This window comes from Setaria italica, chromosome VII (assembly GCF_000263155.2).
Source record: "Setaria italica strain Yugu1 chromosome VII, Setaria_italica_v2.0, whole genome shotgun sequence".
NCBI lineage: Eukaryota > Viridiplantae > Streptophyta > Magnoliopsida > Poales > Poaceae > Setaria > Setaria italica.
The window spans coordinates 18,156,069-18,174,399 of NC_028456.1; the positions used below are offsets into that span (position 1 = coordinate 18,156,069).

At 42.0% G+C, this 18,331-nt stretch overlaps 1 protein-coding gene and 1 pseudogene across 1 annotated transcript; one reads left to right on the top strand and one right to left on the bottom strand.

Annotated features, from left to right (window-relative positions):
• Positions 1-515: 515 nt before the first annotated feature.
• Positions 516-8,431, bottom strand: LOC101781272 (zinc finger CCCH domain-containing protein 27). The gene is made up of 6 exons (XM_004975376.4): positions 8,115-8,431; positions 6,096-6,970; positions 4,382-5,509; positions 3,879-4,196; positions 2,962-3,448; positions 516-1,041 (listed from the first exon to the last, which is right to left on the bottom strand). The coding sequence occupies exons 2-5, from the start codon at positions 6,864-6,866 to the stop codon at positions 2,963-2,965; spliced, it is 2,703 nt and encodes a 900-aa protein (XP_004975433.1). The 5' UTR covers positions 6,867-6,970; positions 8,115-8,431; the 3' UTR covers positions 516-1,041; position 2,962.
• A 2,044-nt stretch (positions 8,432-10,475) lies between these two features.
• On the top strand, positions 10,476-13,523 carry LOC101781665 (annotated as a pseudogene).
• The last annotated feature ends 4,808 nt before the right edge of the window (positions 13,524-18,331 follow it).

An 18,331-nucleotide genomic window follows, 5' to 3' on the forward strand; every position in this document is an offset into this window, starting at 1 on the left:
GGATCCTGATTCATTGCCACCCCTACCTGCAAGCGCTGATAAGTCTTGCTCCAATCGTTCTTGCTGTATCTGCTGAATACTTTAATGAAAACTCGTCAAGAAATACGGTATGAAATACGATATGGGGTATGACCCGCTGCATTCGTTAGACCGACAGTACAAGGGTTAGGCGTGCAGCACAAATTCCTCCGTTCCATTGATATTATAGTTGATGGTCTATTTTTTTAAGGCTAGTCAAAGCAAAAGAAATTTGACTTGGGCCAATTTCAAAACGTTTTACATTTAAAACAGATGAGTATATAGAAGGCAGTTGCATGTCCATAGGTTTCAATCTTTTTGACGGCGAATAAACATTCGAAACCGCCACAACACCAACGATAAGAATCTTCCTTTTCTTTTCAATATTTTCCCCTTTTTCTGGGGTGTGGAAGATCCGTTTCCAGCTAATTTAAATATGAATTCAGAGAAAAAAAATGAAATCACACGGGTTATAAAAGATAGACTAACACGAAAGATGACAAGTAAACACAAAATTTGCATTGAATGGGTCAGTTACGTATGCCCTATCAGTTTGGTATGCACAACAGAAGTTTTGGGGATGAGAGCCTAGATGGGGTTACGAGTTTGGTGTTCAGTGAGCTCACAAGTCATAACAGAATCCACACGGAGCTGCTTTCAGCAAGGAGCTACAATCTACAGAACTAGCATAACATTAACTGCTTTCAGCATAATGCTACTCCATACTGAGGTGCACAGATGATCTAGCACACCTCATTTTTTTTCTCGTGGAGAATGAGAAGATTTGGCAGTGATTCCCAATGTCGGTAAAAGGCCCAGTGTACATTTGAATTCTTTTTCTTAACCATCCGCTTTCCCTTTTATGGGTCTTACCCATGCTGCCCCAAAATTCATACCAAGGTCTTCAAAAGATCTTCCAATAACTTGAAATGTGCAGGGGAATTTGGCTAGGTGCAGATTTATGTAACAACCAAGCCACCAAATCCAAGCTTCTGAACACCAACTCGTCCGACCACCATCAACCTGTGGAAAAAAAAACACATTAGCATGCCAATTGTTTTAGAAAAAAAAGGGGGAAACAATTAAAAAGCCAAGAAAAAAAACAGAAAAAACTAAAGAAGAGACAGGGGCTTATTAGGATATGTAAACATGCAAACAATAGCAGCTTGAGCGGATTGCACAGACTACAAGTCTTGTGCCAATGTGCCATGTATCAAACAACAAAAGAATTGTAAAAAGGCAACAAAAAGTATCAAGTATCGTGCATACAAAAAAAAAGGTTGCATCCAGACTTCTGTAATCTGTTGTCTTGGTTGGACCACATGCAGTGAGACAGGCGTTCATTGGGGACACTCAGTCACCAAGATGAGTGCGAACATGCATAATGCCCCTTGCCAACCTGTCAGCAGCTGAGGTGTCTCACTGCTTGTGAACTAAAATAAAGACACTCAAAGATCCCCCAACTGTGTGGGGGTAAGACAAGGAGATAGCGGGAGTTGGATGGAACCAGGTTTTATGTGAGAGCCTTGCACACTAGTAGTTCTTTGATACATCACAGCGGACTTGTTGTGTAGGCAAATGTGTCTCTAAAATCAATTTTGGCAGCTGACTAAGCTCACAGATGATCCTATCATGGATCGTGCACATAAAGATATATAAACAATAAAATAATGTATTGCATTATGCATCGGGGGTAACATGTTTGAATACACCAGCAGGAGGAATAGTCTGCAATAACTCAGGAATATATTTTATGAAACAGCTTGCAGTACAATAGGGAGGCAAAAGAAAGGGCAACAGGACAGAAGATAAATGTGTAAAAACACACAAAAAAATGTAAAAGGCAATCAGCAGCCAATATCATGTGTGTTAATGCAAATAGAAGTCTAGGCTAAGGCAGAATGCATGATTTTGATCCAGTTGCTTCAGAGAATTTAAAACTGTGTACTAACCATTGGTGTGCTTAAATAACTGAGCCCCATTCTAGACAACTATAGAAGATGCATACAACAGTGCTGAATAAGGGAAGAACATGCAGACTTTGTGTAGTTTTTAACATGGAAAACTTGAATGAATGACAAGGTATTGGAAACTGGACAAGCTAAGCATAGTGCTTTATGAAGCATGTTATGTCCCCTCTGGCAAGATTAACATATCAATCATTATATTCGGACTTCTGAACCAATAAAGGTTATATAAGGCTACTGGAATTAATTATAAAGAACAAGAAACAACTACCATCTCAACTGCATATAATTTAATATCATAGCATTCCTTGTTATACTATGAAAATATCAGACAACCTATCTGCAATAAGCAGCCCTACCTATTGAGCTCCCCTTATACAAGGGGGTCACTTGGGGTGGGTCGGTGGTTAAATTTCAAATTACTCTAGTTGCTGTGCTACTGATGGCCTCCATGCATATGCAGGCTGGGCACTGGAGGGAACAAGCCAGATGAGATCATGTTTGAAACACTGCATACTACCAAGAGGGTGGTACTGCTACACACAAAATTACGGCATACTTTGCCAGCATCAGTGATTTACTTTTCACATGAACTATTTGGCAGGTAGACAAGTGGAAAAAAAACAATCCTGAAATCATGCATGTAACAAAGTGCCGATGACCTAGAACATACTCCCTCCAATAAAAAAAAAAAAGAATTCTGGAATGAGCGAGCGTAGACAATTTTTTTTAACTTTGGTATCGATCTCTTAATGAATATATTTTGATTGGACTTACAAAAAGAAATTAACTCGCTGAAACATAATTCATGACATATACTTTTACCATTTTGTTCAAATATATTGCGTATGTTAGTAAAGAAATTGTATTTCGGGGTCATGCCTATGTTAAAAAACAACACATTGTGTAATTGGCAACAAATTCAAATGTAACCATTTCAAGAACCGTATGATAATTCATAATCAGTGCAACATACCTCATTGTGGAAGAGCAGAATCTGAGATAACATCCCTTGTTGAACCATGTTCAGGAGGACACTCATCATTTGACGATAGAGAGGAACTAGAACCTGAAGCTTTGGAAATTCCAACTGGAGAAGTCTTTGCACTTTCGGCAGTCGAAATGGATTTATTATGAGGAATGGCTGCCGTACAAGATGTGGCAGTAGATGAGATTTTCCCAACAGGGCTGGAGGCCCTGATAGGAATTGAAGTATTCTGAGGTCTAGAATGGTTATTTGAGCCAGGAGATGCCGTTAACCACATAAACCGTAGAGTATGCCCTTTACAAGATTTACCACCAATAAATGCTTTCTCAGCTGATTGCCGTGTTGTGTAAGTCACACATGCTGAACAACTCAGAGATGGTTTTAAGGTTGCATCATGGTTATGGGCTTCAGTATGTTCCAGGACAACAGATGAAAGCTCCCCAAATGATGAGAAATGGTCTGCCAAGATAGATTCCTGTAAATAAAAATAGTTAAAGGCATCAGAAATAAACTGAACAGCCTGTAATCAAACACATCAACACAAAATGCAGCATGAGAATATCAACACAGTTTTTTTTGCCAAAAGGGAAAGGTGAGTTCTTTTATGAAAAAAAAAGAGAACTTGTTGCCATCAGTTGCACAGATGGATGACTGATTTTCCTCAAATCTTGCCACTAAATATAGATACAAGACTGTTTCTTAAATTAATTTTGCGATGGCAAGGATGCCAAAAATTCAGCTAAAGAGTGCAAATAGTATGCGCTAAGATATCCACAAAAGTTCATGCATATGCTTATCTTCAATTTTGACTGAAAAATGTTGAGCTCCACAGATAAAATTATCTCAAAATGGCACCATATCATTTATCGATCTCAGAATAGCACGTGGTTGGATGCTGAACTTACATTTGCAATTTCAGACGGCAAAGGTGGAAGAATTCTGAATGATGTGGTTCGATTGTCAAGCTTAAACCTATTCTGTGGAGGTACTAACAGAGTAGTCTGCTTCGTAACCACTGCTGATTTCTGTGTGGATATCTCAGCAGATTTTTGAGAGCATGAAGCCAACTCTCCAGAGCTTTGCTTTTCCAATGATCCAGCAACTTCCTGTGATCCTTCAGCCCTGGCGCTCATGGACCTTGCATCTTTTACTTTTGATGCATCATTTGAAGCAACTTCTTTTCCACTGGCCTCGGCATGCTTAACTGAATTAGCTGAACCTTTCTGCAATATAGTTGTTCACTTATTAGAAATCAGCAGCAGAAACAGCTAAAAAGTGCAACTAATAGGAAAATTTTTAGTATAAACACTCAGCCTGTTCCTACTAAAGAAAAGTCTATTCACCTAACAACAAAAAATCACAGTACACAATAAAATTTAAGCCACTTTAGGGAAAGAAAAGTAAGTACTTGTTTTGCAAGTTTCTCTAACTGGCGGCGGAACTCATCACGCTTCTGAGCTAAGATCTCCTGTTTTTTGCGAAGTTCTTCCAGTAGTTCTAGACTTTCATGCCTTTTTGGAGCATTGGGTATTGGTTTTATACTGCTTGTCGATAGCGTTTTAGAACCTGTACCAGAACTCAATGGTTCAGCAGAAGATCCAGAACTGGGCCTTGGAGCTAATTGAACATTTTCCTTGACTCTGTTGGGATAAGATGGTTGAGGGGCAGAATTGGCCAGCATAGTAGACGATTGGGAAGACTTTGCAGGGATTCTACCCTCTCCCTCATCAGGAATCCTATCTCTGTTGGCCCACCATAGCCTTATAAAGCGGTTGCCCATAACAGCATCCGGAGCTTTCAGGGCAGCTTCTGCTTCTTCTCTTTTTGAGAACTGGACAAAAGCTTTTTCACTGTTAGATGGGATATAAATATCTATTACTTGACCAAACTTCTGAAAATGCGAGAGAAGGGCCTCCCATCTGTTGTTTTCTTGGGGAATTCCATGTACATAAAGTGTACGGGATGCTTTGTGAGCAGCTCGATTACTTTGCCGGCCCACGTCTCCATATATTCTCGAATTGGACTGACCATTAGTATCCTTAGCAGCAGCAGACTTTGATTGGGCCGTGCTGGGAGCCATCTCATCATAATCACTTTTTTGGTTTCCGGTGGTACTTGTTGATGTAATTTTAGCTGTGTTACTAGTCCCTGATTTTCTCTTTGATGCTATCCGCCCCCAAACAGAAGACTTCAAACCCTGCGAACCATCAGTAGCAAAAACCTGGTTTGAATGCTCCTGCCCCATTTCATAGCCTGAGGATTCAGGATTCCACATTCCAGCATCAGTATGTACAAAACCAGCACATGAAGCTTCTGGGTGTTCATTGTTCCATAGAGGCTGATCAGGATCATATACATCAGCATCAGCAACAGCTGAAGTGGTGCTTCCATTTAGCTTTACTGCGTCGCTTGCAACACCAGATTTGACCTCTTTTGCAGGAACACTTTTACTGACCGAACCAGTACCTCCCTCATTTTGGATTCCCAGTCCTTGAGTATTTGGAACAGATACTGGAAGATTGAATTGCGAGAGACTCTGCAAAGTGATAAAGAGATTATATCAAATTCAATGTCTTTACCGCAGGACAAAAGATTATCTAGTAGTACTTGACCAGAGGAACTTTGCCACCCATAACAGTTTAATCTTTTATATTAAAAAAACAACTCAAGCAAAATAACAACCAGAAGGTAAAATGCTACAGCGAAGAAAAAGGTCCAAGGCATGCCAAAGTTAATTGTGGTATGATATAAAATTCAACAGGATTTCTCAGTTCGGATTTTGGATAGGGGTATTGTTAGTATGATCACAAGATTCACAGCTCAGATTAGTGATAACTGATATAACATAGTTCAGGGTGTGCCTTTCAAGGCTACAGTTATGTTGGCACAACATAGCCATGGCACTGTGACTCAAAATATGTATACATACATACATACATACATACATACATACATACATACATACATACATACATACATACATATACAGGAATTAATCTGGATCCATTAAATATGTAAATCTCACAAGAATATCCCTACGAAGTTATGATGGAACACATCAGATAAGCAAAAGAATACAGGATAGTATGCAGATGATTATGAAGAGTGTGAAATAGATATACCTGCATATCATCAACAACAATTCTATTAACACCATGCTCCATGGGGCACATATCCCCTCTCAGGCAAAATCCACGTTCCTCGAAGTCTCTACAGCGTTGACGAGGCAGGCCAAGATCAATCAAAGGAGATACTGCAGGCTGAATAGGACCTTGCATCCCAAGTGGGTGGATTGGATCCAAAATTCCATGAGGCATTCCAGGCATAAATCCATATGGACCACTTGGCAATGCAGCGCCCATAAATAAGCTAGGGTGTGCAGGTGGTCCTTGTGGAGCCATCTGGGATGCAAAATCCATCATATCAAGGGTGTTAAATCTTGGGTCATGCTGAGTCCAGGGTGCACCATTCCGTCCTCTTCCTCGTGGAGGGCGAGCAGCAACAGAAGCTGATGAATCGGCTCGGAAGGATTGGTTCACTCTAGGCGCTCGACTGTGAGCTCCTGCTCCGGGACGCCTCTTGAATTTTGGCATAAAATCCTTCTGTGATTCGCCTTGAGAACCAGCTCCGCCAAACGGTTGCCCATTACCAGAAACCCTGCTCCTTTTTTTGATAGAGATCCCTGGATGTTGCTCCTCTGTATTATCATCAGATTGTGGTCTAGCCTCCCGTCTTCGGTGCTTGTGGTTGCGGTCATCATCATCGTCGTCACTGATTTCAAAGTCTTCAGTATCTGTAGCAGCTTCAGAATTTGTTGAATTATTTTCTTCCTTCGGTGAAGGAACTTCTATCCTGTCAGCATCCAATGCTGGAGATGATGACTCTTCGATCATCTTCAAGGTTACCAAGCTAGCAGCAAACTTTGCATCTATAGTGTCTTCATTGTCTTGATCATATTCAACTCCAAGAAGCGATTCAGTCCTATCTCAATATATCACTACATGAGGCAGAACACAGAAACAACAATGAGTAATAGAGCACGAAGCTGATGATATGATCATGGTAACAAGTAGCTTGTAAAATACCATAGTAACAACAAACTGGATAGGCCCAGAACAACAGCAAAGTGGGAAGGCCATATGTAACTCTTTTCCTGTTAAAACAGGAACTGCACTGATGGCAGTTTAACTCAGCTTTTCAGACCACACTTTTATTAGCGGGATTATGCGAACAGAAAACACAGTCTACACTTAGGGGTCAAGGTGAAACATACATATCGAGCCTATTACTCAATTGTCATTGTTAATAGATACTCTCATACCACCTCCAGCAACCAAAAGAAAAGTAACGGCGGGGTGGATGCTGTTAGCTTTCCTAATTTTGACCAACACCATGCATGATACATGCAAATTGTTGGCACAATGAAAATGGTAAGTAGGTTTTGACCAAGACAGCAGCAGCAAAAGTAGATTTATTTGTTCCAGATACAGCTGCGTTCTTATTAGCTGGTACAAAAGTACATTAATTTGTTAACAGCATCTAATTCTGACTGATTAGTTAAGCAATGGCGAATTTTAAAGTGCTATCACTACAAGGGAAAGCAACATGGTGACCTCATATAAAATTTGTGTCCACACAGTGACATTTCTATGCATCTTTGAAACAAAGGACAAGACTAATACGACTGGAAGCAATTCACTGATACCCATGCTGCCTTAAACAACGAAAATTTTGTCCTGCTCCCAGAAACAAGGTTAACGCACAATATGATAACTGAAGCAGTAGAACCTAGTACCTAGCTAAATGCTTGGCACCACTATAAATGGGTGAGCCTAATCTACACTCCCTTCCAAAATTCTATCTAGACTAAGCTTCCTCATCCCTTCCCTCTTCCAATCCTACCTCACTACCAGCCTTCTGCTAGTGATCTGCGACATTGCACGAAAATCAAACGACCCAATGACAGGGGACCCAACTGACCATGAAAACACCGTCAAAGATTAGTGGCATTTACATGCGTGTATCGGCATGGAAAGCTACTTTCCCTAATCAGTGGCTCTAATATGAAGCAATAGAACCCCATTGAAACATAAAAACAAAAGCATCCTGATTTTAAAAGTCAAAATTAGCTAGACATTCACCTTCCTGCACACAGTATTCCTGGGAGCTCTCATGCAGTACCAATTCCAAAATCTCAATTCAATCCAATCTCATATTCTCATGTTGATCGGAACAAACAATATGCATATAAGCTGGCAGCCATCATGCGTGGAGTGGTATTTGTTTGGACTACAAAGCAGTTGCATGCCAGAGAAACACAAAAACATAGAGTGAAACAGAGCGCAACAAGTGTGTCCACAAAATAGTGACAAGCAAATGTCAGAAAGACTAAAGGACAACGTAAAAAATATGGCACGCTAAAATCAAGCATCTACCAATCTGCCTGCTCAGCAGCTCTCGATCATTGGAAACAATAAAATTATTTGCAATCCTATACTCCTCTCAGAGAAATAATCTTCACTATTGACCACAAAAGTCCACTTCGCCAATCAGGCCGCTTGACGGCACCGAAATGGAGCTCTCCTCGAGTCAAGGAATGATTTTGTGAAAAGATTGCAAATACGCCCAACGCCCGGACTGCAATCCGGGCCTCCCACAGCCAAAAAAACCTAAACCAGGAACAAACCGCGAGCCAGCGCCGTGACTTGCTATCCTCAACGGGTTCCCTGTCAAGTTAAAGTAAATTAAATTACACATCACTGAAATTGTTAATCTAGCAAATTTTAAATCGAAGCTATCCAAGTTTTAGAAAAGTAACACGGACCAACCACCTACTTTTTTGGAACAATTCCAGCAGCTTTCTTCACAGGTACTTTGGGTGCAAATTTTAGTCCTCCCTTACATCAAGAAACAACAATGGTAAGCAATAAACTAGAAGAAGCTGGCATTGTGAACAGCCTAGGAAAAGAGATACTAACCTTTCGAGGAGCACCCATTTCCTTCTTGACTTTACTCTTGTCGTCCATAACAAAATCAGAAAACCTACAAGAGTGAAGCTGCGAGCTGATGTGTTACGCTTACAACTTTTCAACATTGAAGTTGACTACAATTTGCACAGCAAGTAGAAACTCGAAATTGCTTCTCAACTTCGATTGAAGTATTCTAAACCATGACACAGTGAAAAACATTAATGCCCATACTCCCAATCCATTGACCAAGATAAATAGAAAATTGTTAGTGGCAGAAAACTTGCTTCCCTTGATCAAAACTTCAAAAGAAAAGGGCGTCAGAGGAAGAGGACGAAGCAAATACTCCCGATTCTAGCGGCGCCAGAGCCCAAAGGGGCGATTAGTGCTGAAACGCCTGGGGCACGATCAAGAACCCTGCTACCTCCCTTCCCCATCTGGATTGATCTCTTTTCTAATTCATGAGCACAGGTGACCTCAAAAACCATTTGCTTATGAACTTATTATCAGTTACCCCGCAGTTTCAGTATCCACGTGATGAGGATAGGACAGGAGGGAGTAAAGCATTCCAGCAGCAAGGCAATCAGTCCGGTGACATAACCACCAAAACAAAGACACAAGACTGACTTAAAAGAAGGATTGATCCAAGGAAGAACAGGCATCTGGGTGCCCCATGCCGCCGGAGAGAATTACCTGATGGAAAGGGGCATGGAGAGAAGACGGCGATGCGGCGGCGGCGGCGTTGGCCTGGCCCTGCTTATCGCGGGGGTGGCAGGCTAAGGGAAAGGCAAAGGCTCCCGTCTTGAGAGTTTTGTCTCGATTATTTTTCTTTCCCTGTCTGTGTGTAAGTGTGTTAGCACCGCTTTCTTTTATAAACCCTTACAAAACCTCCTTGCGCAAATAGTTGCGGGCTAAATGATTTCTCGGACCACTCGTGTGCACCAAGTCGGCGGGTTGAGGAAGAAAGAAGTTGACGGTTGCAGCGAGCTGGGTTGGATTGAGAGAAGACAGCAGACCAACCGAAGCCCCAAAGCCCACCTTACATTCAGCATTGTAACTATTTTTTAAAAAGATCTAAAAAAACTCAAAAAAAACTATTTTTAAGCGTTCATTTAGCATTACTTTTTGTGAAAATACTAGTATAAGCCCCTGTTTGGTTCCTTAAGTCCCTACCCTGTTTGGATCCAGGGACTAAAGTCCATTAATGCAGATAAACAAAGACGAAAATACCCCTAATCAAAGCACAAAACTAAGGAGACCGAGGAGGAGCGAGCAGGCAAACGACGGAACCGAGCCCACGCCACCGCACGCACGCGCAGAGCACAGGCGCATCCCACCACCACCACCTCCTCGCCCGATCTGCCCGCCCGGTCGCTCACCGCACCCTGATGTCGGCCACGAGGATGTTTTCCAGAAGTTGCTCATTCATTCGTGTATCAAAACCAGATTCCGTTTATATTACAATTTGCCAGTTGTTGCTTTCTTTGCATCTCAGCATGGTAAGTCTGCTGGATTTTTATCCTTTCAGATATTAGGATGGATGAACTCACGCAAGCTGTTGATAATCTGAAGAAAGAATGGAACCAAGCGGTTTCACAGCTTGAGGAGAGCATTGCTGTAATCAGATCATGTGGAAAAACAGGGAAAGGGACAGAGGAAGCAAATTCTCTTCCAAGGTTGAATGGTTCTGCACAGGATGCTCTGCAATTGCTCAAGTCACTGCAGTTTCGTCTTGATCTTCTAGCATAGCAGCTTCCCACTTTTGAAGAAGTGCAGTCTGGCCAAGCAACCTTAGAGTCATGGGATGAACAATACAAGAAGTAAGATAGTCTTGGAATCTTTCCTGTTGTTCTCCTTTTTAACCTGCTTCGATTTCTCACAATTTTGATTGTGTTGGCAGGCTGCATGCTAGCCTGAGGAATGCTAACTTACAAGCGAAAGAGAACATCAGAAAAGCTGCTCAAGAGGAGGTGTGTGATTTTGCCTCAATTTCATGATATTAATCTGATTGATTTGCTGTCTGAGAACTACATACTTCTTAGAGCATCACCAATGCAAGGGAATTACAAGTGAAATGTTACGCCGCATAATAAAGAAATTATTTTATGAACCTATTCTTTATATGCAAGTATCTCTTCTCGTAGGCATTTATGGACTCACATAAGTTCAGAAGCACCATTGAATAGTTGCTTTAGTTTTTGCAACTTCTTTTGCAAAATTGGCAAGAAAACTACCTGTAGGCGCCATGCACCTTTTTAGAGCATTGTAGGTGCCCTTATAACTTAAGGCTATCAGTTTCTAATTGTCTTTTCTCTAGAGGGAGCTTCTTCTCGGGGGTGGAGAAGAGTCTACCATTCGCAGGCGTAATCTCCAGTAAGTTGATTTTCATGAGGTCATCTTTCCTTTAAGCCAATATATGGGATATTTAAGGAATTTTCATAATTTAGTCAGTTACATGGGTATCCCTTCCATCTGATTTCATCAAATCTGGGTCACTTGAAATTTTAAGAACCGGATAAGGGCTATGACTTTTGAATTCTAGTTTGTTCTTATTTCAAACTAAGAATTATGTGGAATAATTTGCTGTGTTAATGCATTGCACTAATGAATGAAACGCTCTTCTACATTTGTAGTCCAAGTAACATCCAGTTTTGTCGTATAATGTGATTTGTGACCTGTTGAATGGTGCAGGACAAAGACTGGGATGACATCTGCTGCTGAAAGTATCACTGAGAGCCTCCGACGGTCTCGCCAGATGATGGTTCAGGTTAGCATGTCCACGTTTTCAATTGATAGCTATTATGCTGATGGCTTATTGCTCATTAATTTGAAGCCAATTAATATAAATGTTTGCAGGAAGTGGAAAGAAGTGCAAGTACCTTGGCAACATTTGGTATGCATTCTTATTTAAGCCTTTAGTCTGTTTAGAATATCTTATTTCACAATTGTTATCATTCCAGAATGATTGAGTTTTGTTGGTTGGTTTTCTGAATCTCCTGTACAATGGCTTGGCCTTATTGTAATTTATTCATGTGATGGGTCGGAGAAAATAAAACTGCTTGGTGGTACACATGTAGTGTATTTATGTTTTAGGTTTGTCACGTTATTCTTTGTTACTTTACTATAGGATGTTCTTCTGTTATGGTTGAAAAATTATAGCGCGTTCATGCACTTCATGGTGTATAAATTAAAACATTTTCCTTTTTGCCTGCATTTTTAGGATCGTCATTGTAAGATTGCAACATGCAAACCAATTTATTAAATTATGCAGATGAATCAACAAGTGTTCTTCGGAAGGCTGAAGGTAAATATTAAGGACACCGCTCTTTGCTGTCGCGGATCGTGGTTTGCTCTCCACGATGCAACGGCAAGATGTTCCTGTTAGGTAGGTACCCTCTAGCGTATAGCCTGCATTCTTGTTTTACGGTCAAGCCATTTAACAGAAAGACATATCTTTATACAATGTGTACACCTACTAGCAGCTCTAGTCACATTTTGCACAATGAATATCTACAAATTGAAACACATCCATGGCTCCTTTTGTAGAACTGGCAACGAATGCTATAACTGACAGTACTCAACTATCATTTGTCAGGATCCTTCGAGCCAGTGCATTTTTCATATTAAACACAGAACAACTTGCCAGGCTGTCTTCATAGAGAAGTAGGAAATACATGATTCATTATAGCTCATCGGGTGAAAAAAAGAGAAGAAAAAAATACTTGCAAGAAACATGCTAGCATTTGATTTGCATATTATCACAAGTTTGAAACTGAACAAAAGTTGTGTGAATTTATAAGTTATTCAAAAGCCTTTATAAAAAAAAAGTAGTATGAGTAACACCAAAGGACACCATAATCATCAGATTGTCATCTAATAAATATTGCTACCTTCCTCTATGAGCTCTGGGCCTGGTTGAGATGATTCCTTAGTCAATGGTGCAGTCCTGCCAGTTAAAAGGTTCAAAGGCACATAACTTGTGGACTGCTTCAGGAGGCCACAGGTTATATTCTTATGCAACAGGAAGTACCACGAATGGATCAAACAACTCCTATCCTCAAAGTACTATTACTTGTACGTTGCATCTCCAAGACTCTGTACTATGAAGCAAGGATGCATATTATCCTTGTTTGAAGGTGGATTAGTGCAGTAACATTCCTGACATAACTATTTTATTCCTAATTCCCAGCGGTTCAGCTGTCAGCCCAAAATGCTTAGGAAGAAATTGTTTTGAAGTATACGTCTGGTGCTTCTGTGCTATGCTATCAGTTCTTTTTATCCGCTAGACAATGTCCTTCCTGTCTGGTAACAATTCCGTGTTTCTGTGTCAAATGTGCCATAACCAAATGGCTAATTGCATCTGTTTCCAGGGTCATCCTGACAGCCGGCTTTATCATTTTCTCCTTGGCGGTTCTCTACGTTGTCTCAAGACGCATTGGTCTGCTGACGTTGCAAAGGAAACTGGCTGATGCCATCAGATCAGGTTCGCTGTCAGCCGAGGACATCGTAGCGAAAGCCTAGCAGCATGGACCTGCCGCAGCTGATGCTACAGCCCCCACTCCTCCCATTTACGATGAATTGTGACTCGCATCTGCCCATGAGTTTTTTTTTTAGAGGCATTTGCCCGTGGTTTCTTATACATGTGTACCCAGATTCCCAGAAGCAATTGTAAGGCAATAGTTTCACGAATAAGCTATTGTTGAGATATATATCTACAGTCTGCAGTGATCTGTGATCATCAAATCATGCACCGACCTGTTCGATTGAAAGTCCATGATCTCGGCTCAGCTCTGGGCTCAAACGGCCTTTCTTCTTCTTTTTTCTTATAAGGGGCTCAAAAGGCCTTGGCATGCGCCCAATACACTAGTTGTCAGGCACCTAGCAGGAGCCGAGCGGCATCCCCCAGCCGGCCTCGTCCTTGGAGCGCGGCCAGGCGTTCCAGGTGAGGCGGACGGCGTCGGGCCGCCGTGGGCGGCATCGCGGAAGGGTTGGTGGCCGACACCGGGGTGCGGCGAGCGGTGGGGCGGGCAGATTGGGCGAGGAGGTGGTGGTGGTGGGATGCGCTTGCGCTCTGCGCGTGCGTGCGGTGGCGTAGGCTCGTTTTCGTTGTTCGTCTGTTCGCTCCTCGGTCTCCTTGGTTTTGTGCTTTAGAGGTATTTTCGTCTTTATTCATCTGCATTAATGGACTTTAGTCCCTGGATCCAAATAGGGTAGGGACTAAAGTTTAGTCCAGGAACTAAAGGAACTAAACAAGAGCTTAGTCCTTCTTTTAATCCCTATGTTTGGCAGTTTAAGGACTAGAAGAGGCTTGAAAAGGAGGAACTAGAGTTTAGTCCTATGGAACTAAATAGGCCTTAATATTTTCCTGAGGCCGCTGTGTGTACGATGTCTTTATTGTGGCAGATGTATGCAGGAAGAAGACAAGCGAGGGTGGGTTCTCGGTGCTCGTGTTTGGATCAACGACCATGACTCCATGGGGCGCCATTCCTTGCTACGTCGGCACCGCTTGTGCCTATTCATCCATACGCTGAAACTTTATAATCCTTAGATGACAAGGAGTATACATTTTTATTTGAAATTTTATAACCCTCTTTTTTTTAGATGTACTGAATCTTTTAAGGTTGTAGAACTTCTTTCATGAGCCCTAGTTATTTTGGTCGATTTCATGTGTCCCAACCTCTAGGTTTTCTGGAACTTTTAGAAGTGGTAGAGTATTTTTCCCCTATTTAAATAATCTTCCATACTAAAATTAGAAAATTGCTGCCACTAAGCTCTAAACCGCTTTGATTGGGCTCAGAGACAAAACTAGACAGAATTCAAAATTGGGGTACCTAGAATAAACGTAAATAAACGTATTGAAGTTAAGGGTCAAAATTGGATAGTCTGAAGAGTCCATGGACCAAATATGAACTTATTCCGCTATTGAGAAAAAGTTAGGGTCGATCTCTCACCTCATCATCTTTAGTTCCAACCTAATTTGGAGTCGTCTATCAAGGTGATCTAATGGCTCACATTACTCCCCGTGTAACCCTAGCCCCCCTTGTCTTTCTTGTGACCAATGTTTTAAATAGCCGGCTATAGCTTCCGCTATCTTCGGCTATAGCTGATTGAGGAAGGTACCGCTATTTGCTCCTATGTACAATTTAGCCGCTATAGCTTCATTTAGCCAACTATTAGCTATTTTTGGAGGTTGAACGTTAAATGCCTTAGCCTGCTATTTAAACACTGCTTGTGACTCATCTCCGTTTTAATAACAGCACTGCCACCTAGCATCCTTCTGCTCATTGCTTGCCACCATTGCCTCCAATGAGCGTGTGAGGCACCCCCGTGAGCTCATGCTGTCTCCTACACTCTCATTATCTCATTGTTTTTTAAAGAAGAACTCTAAGAGTCAATCTCAACCATGCCTTTACCTCACCCCCGCCTTCTTCCTCGCCTCTAGTGGTGATTAGGAGCCACCAGATTCATTATAGCCCATCAACACACTAACCTGAGTTTATAGAGCTAGCATAGGGATATTGTCGCCCTAGCACCCACTGAGATGACATTCCTTCGCCTAATGAGGCCAACGGTGCTACCCTGCTTCGCTACCCCCAACGCTATGGACACCATCGACACTGTGCACTAGGGAGCACTTATTCATTGCACGTGCTAAGAGGGCTACCCTTGGATGGGGTGCTCCAAGGCCAATCTCAATGCACAATTTCATTGTACGGTTACCAAGATTAGGAACTAGGTAACTGTGCCTGTTGAGTGTCATGAGGATGAAACACCTCTCACGTATGATGAAACTCTCCCTTCTCTCTGCTCATAAAGATCTTGCTAAGTCAGCAAAATTGCTGACGTGGCATGGAATTTAATGTCTGTAAAACTCTTCATGAAACTTCCACTGAGAATAGCCTAACGAGGACTGTGAAGAGTGCCAAGGTGATTAGGGAAAATTGAGCCTCCAACCTTTCTTTATATTATGCAATTTACAAATCATCATTTAAATTCTTGTAATTACTTCCGCATTTACCTTTCTATGATTGTCATGTTAGGAACCAGGTTGCAAAACTCTTTGCCCGTTAGATAGCTACACATTGAACCTTAGGCACATAGATGAATTTGACCAAACGTGTAGACCTTATTCGTTCAAATTTTTTTTGGATGACTAGCTAATTTTTTGGACATCTTGATCCTTTCGGTATGGTTCAACGCCACTAGTGTTTATTCTATATTGAGTTTTTTGGTTCTATGACTATTGGCTAGGCACACAATGTATGCTTTGGAAACATGGCAAAATAAAGATGTTTCCAACCATGCATTAACTAAAGCATGCCATTAAAATCGTGAATTAAGTAAAGCGCTACTATTAGGGTGGTGTTCACATCATGATTAATCTAAAATATTAACTTAGAAAGTCATAACAAAATTAAAATTGTATTCTTTTAGAACGGAGAGAGTTTGCATTGCAACGGTCGTGGCGATCGGAAACACACGGCATGGAACGCAAAGTCGGCCGCAGGGCACGCTTCGGCAACAGAATTGATCGCCGTCCTGGAATCGAAGATGGCGCCGTGCTGTGTGTAGAGTTGTGGCAATCCGACTGGGCTGGCCTCCTCTTTAAATCGATTGCCAAGGCATACACATTGCACCAAGACACATCTCCATCCCGCCAGAGCCCGAGAGCATCCGCGCGTCTCACACTCTCGTGCCGATCGAGATGGCGGTAGCGGAAGTCGCCCGGTGGACGACGGCTTCGAGCGACGGCGGTGCGCGAATAGATCCCTGGTACTCGCAAAAGAAAAAAGACAGACTCCTACTAGGATTCCTCTGTAATTCTACTAGGACTTATACCATGTAATCCTTATAACCAACTAGTAATCCTGTCCCCTGGAGTATATAAAGGAGGGCAAGGGTACCTAGATAGGGAGCTCAGAACCATCATCAATAGCTAACAATCATGCTACACAACACCCAAGCGTAGGACGTAATATACAACACCCAAAACAGGACGTGTGGGTATTACGCTACTCTGGCGGTCTGAACCTGTATAAATCCGTGTCTTGTGTCCTCGCTTTTTACCTTCGTCCAGGTCCGACGATTCCCCATCAACCAATCTACTATCTCGGGATACCCCTCGGTAGGTTGCTGGGTATAAAACACCGACATCTGGCGTGCCAAGTAGGAGTGATCCTCGAGATCATTGTGCGAGCTTGAAGGACCTCATCATAAAGATCAATCTACTCGATAAGAAGCAAGTCACCGAGTCAGAGCTCTGAGCAGACAAATCTACGTTGATACATAAATCGATACGCTCCATGTTCCGGTTGAAGACCAAGTCGTTTCCACCGCAGGTTGCTGCATACGGCTCGTCGATCAAGGCAGAGTCACACACGGATTGAGAAGATGTACGCGAGCACTGCTACCCCGACGTCCGGCCGCATCAAGTCACCAATGACTACTTCGACTATTCTCGACTAGAAAACTAGTCGAGGACGATTGACTATTCATCTCAACTAGAAAATTAGTCAGAGCAGACTTCACACCATCGACAACTAGTCGAAATCGACTCCGACTAGTCGGCTTCATCGACAATTGACACAGCTTCGTCAACAACCGTCCACAAATCAAGCTAAGTCACTTTTTTTTAATTATTTTCTGGCTTATTTTCCGCATGCGGGCAACACGCCGACTACTTATTTGTGTACGCCTCTCAACGGGAATTACCCTTCAGAGCTACACTTTGCCAATTATTCATGGGGCATGTTGACCGACAGCCATGGGTTTGGTACACCGAATTACGGAGGCTATAGCTACAGGTTTTGTGCACTGAGTTCTGGAAGCTCCACCAACAAGTTTGGTACATCGAATTTCGGAGGCTACGGCCACGGGTTTGGTACACCAAGTGCTGGAGGCTCGCATCGGCTACACCATAAGGAGGCACAAATCCTATGCGCGGCAAATAAAAAGGAAGGTAATAAAGAAGAAAAAACGTAACCGAAGGAATAACAAATAAAAATAAAGGAACGGGAACATAATAATGGAAAAGGATAAAAAAAGATTTAGTGCTGTTGCTAAAGGAAAAAGGAAAAAGAAATGGTAATAAAGAAAGAAAAAGGGAAGGAAAAAATGAACGAAAAAATAATAAGTTGAATCACAAGAAAGAAAGAAAGAAAAGAAAAGAAAAACGGAAATGGGCCACAATTGGGCAATCACGCTCTTAGAAAAATCGAAAATGAATAAAAAGTGACATGGGCCGGACCATCTCGCATAGCAGGCCCCATGTAGCTAACGGGTCGAATTCACTCCTCCACCCCCATGCGTGAAAAAGGGACAAAATATGAAATGGACCGGGCCGTATTCAACTCTCGAAGCAAGCCGAAAATATTAGCACCTACAGATAGCTA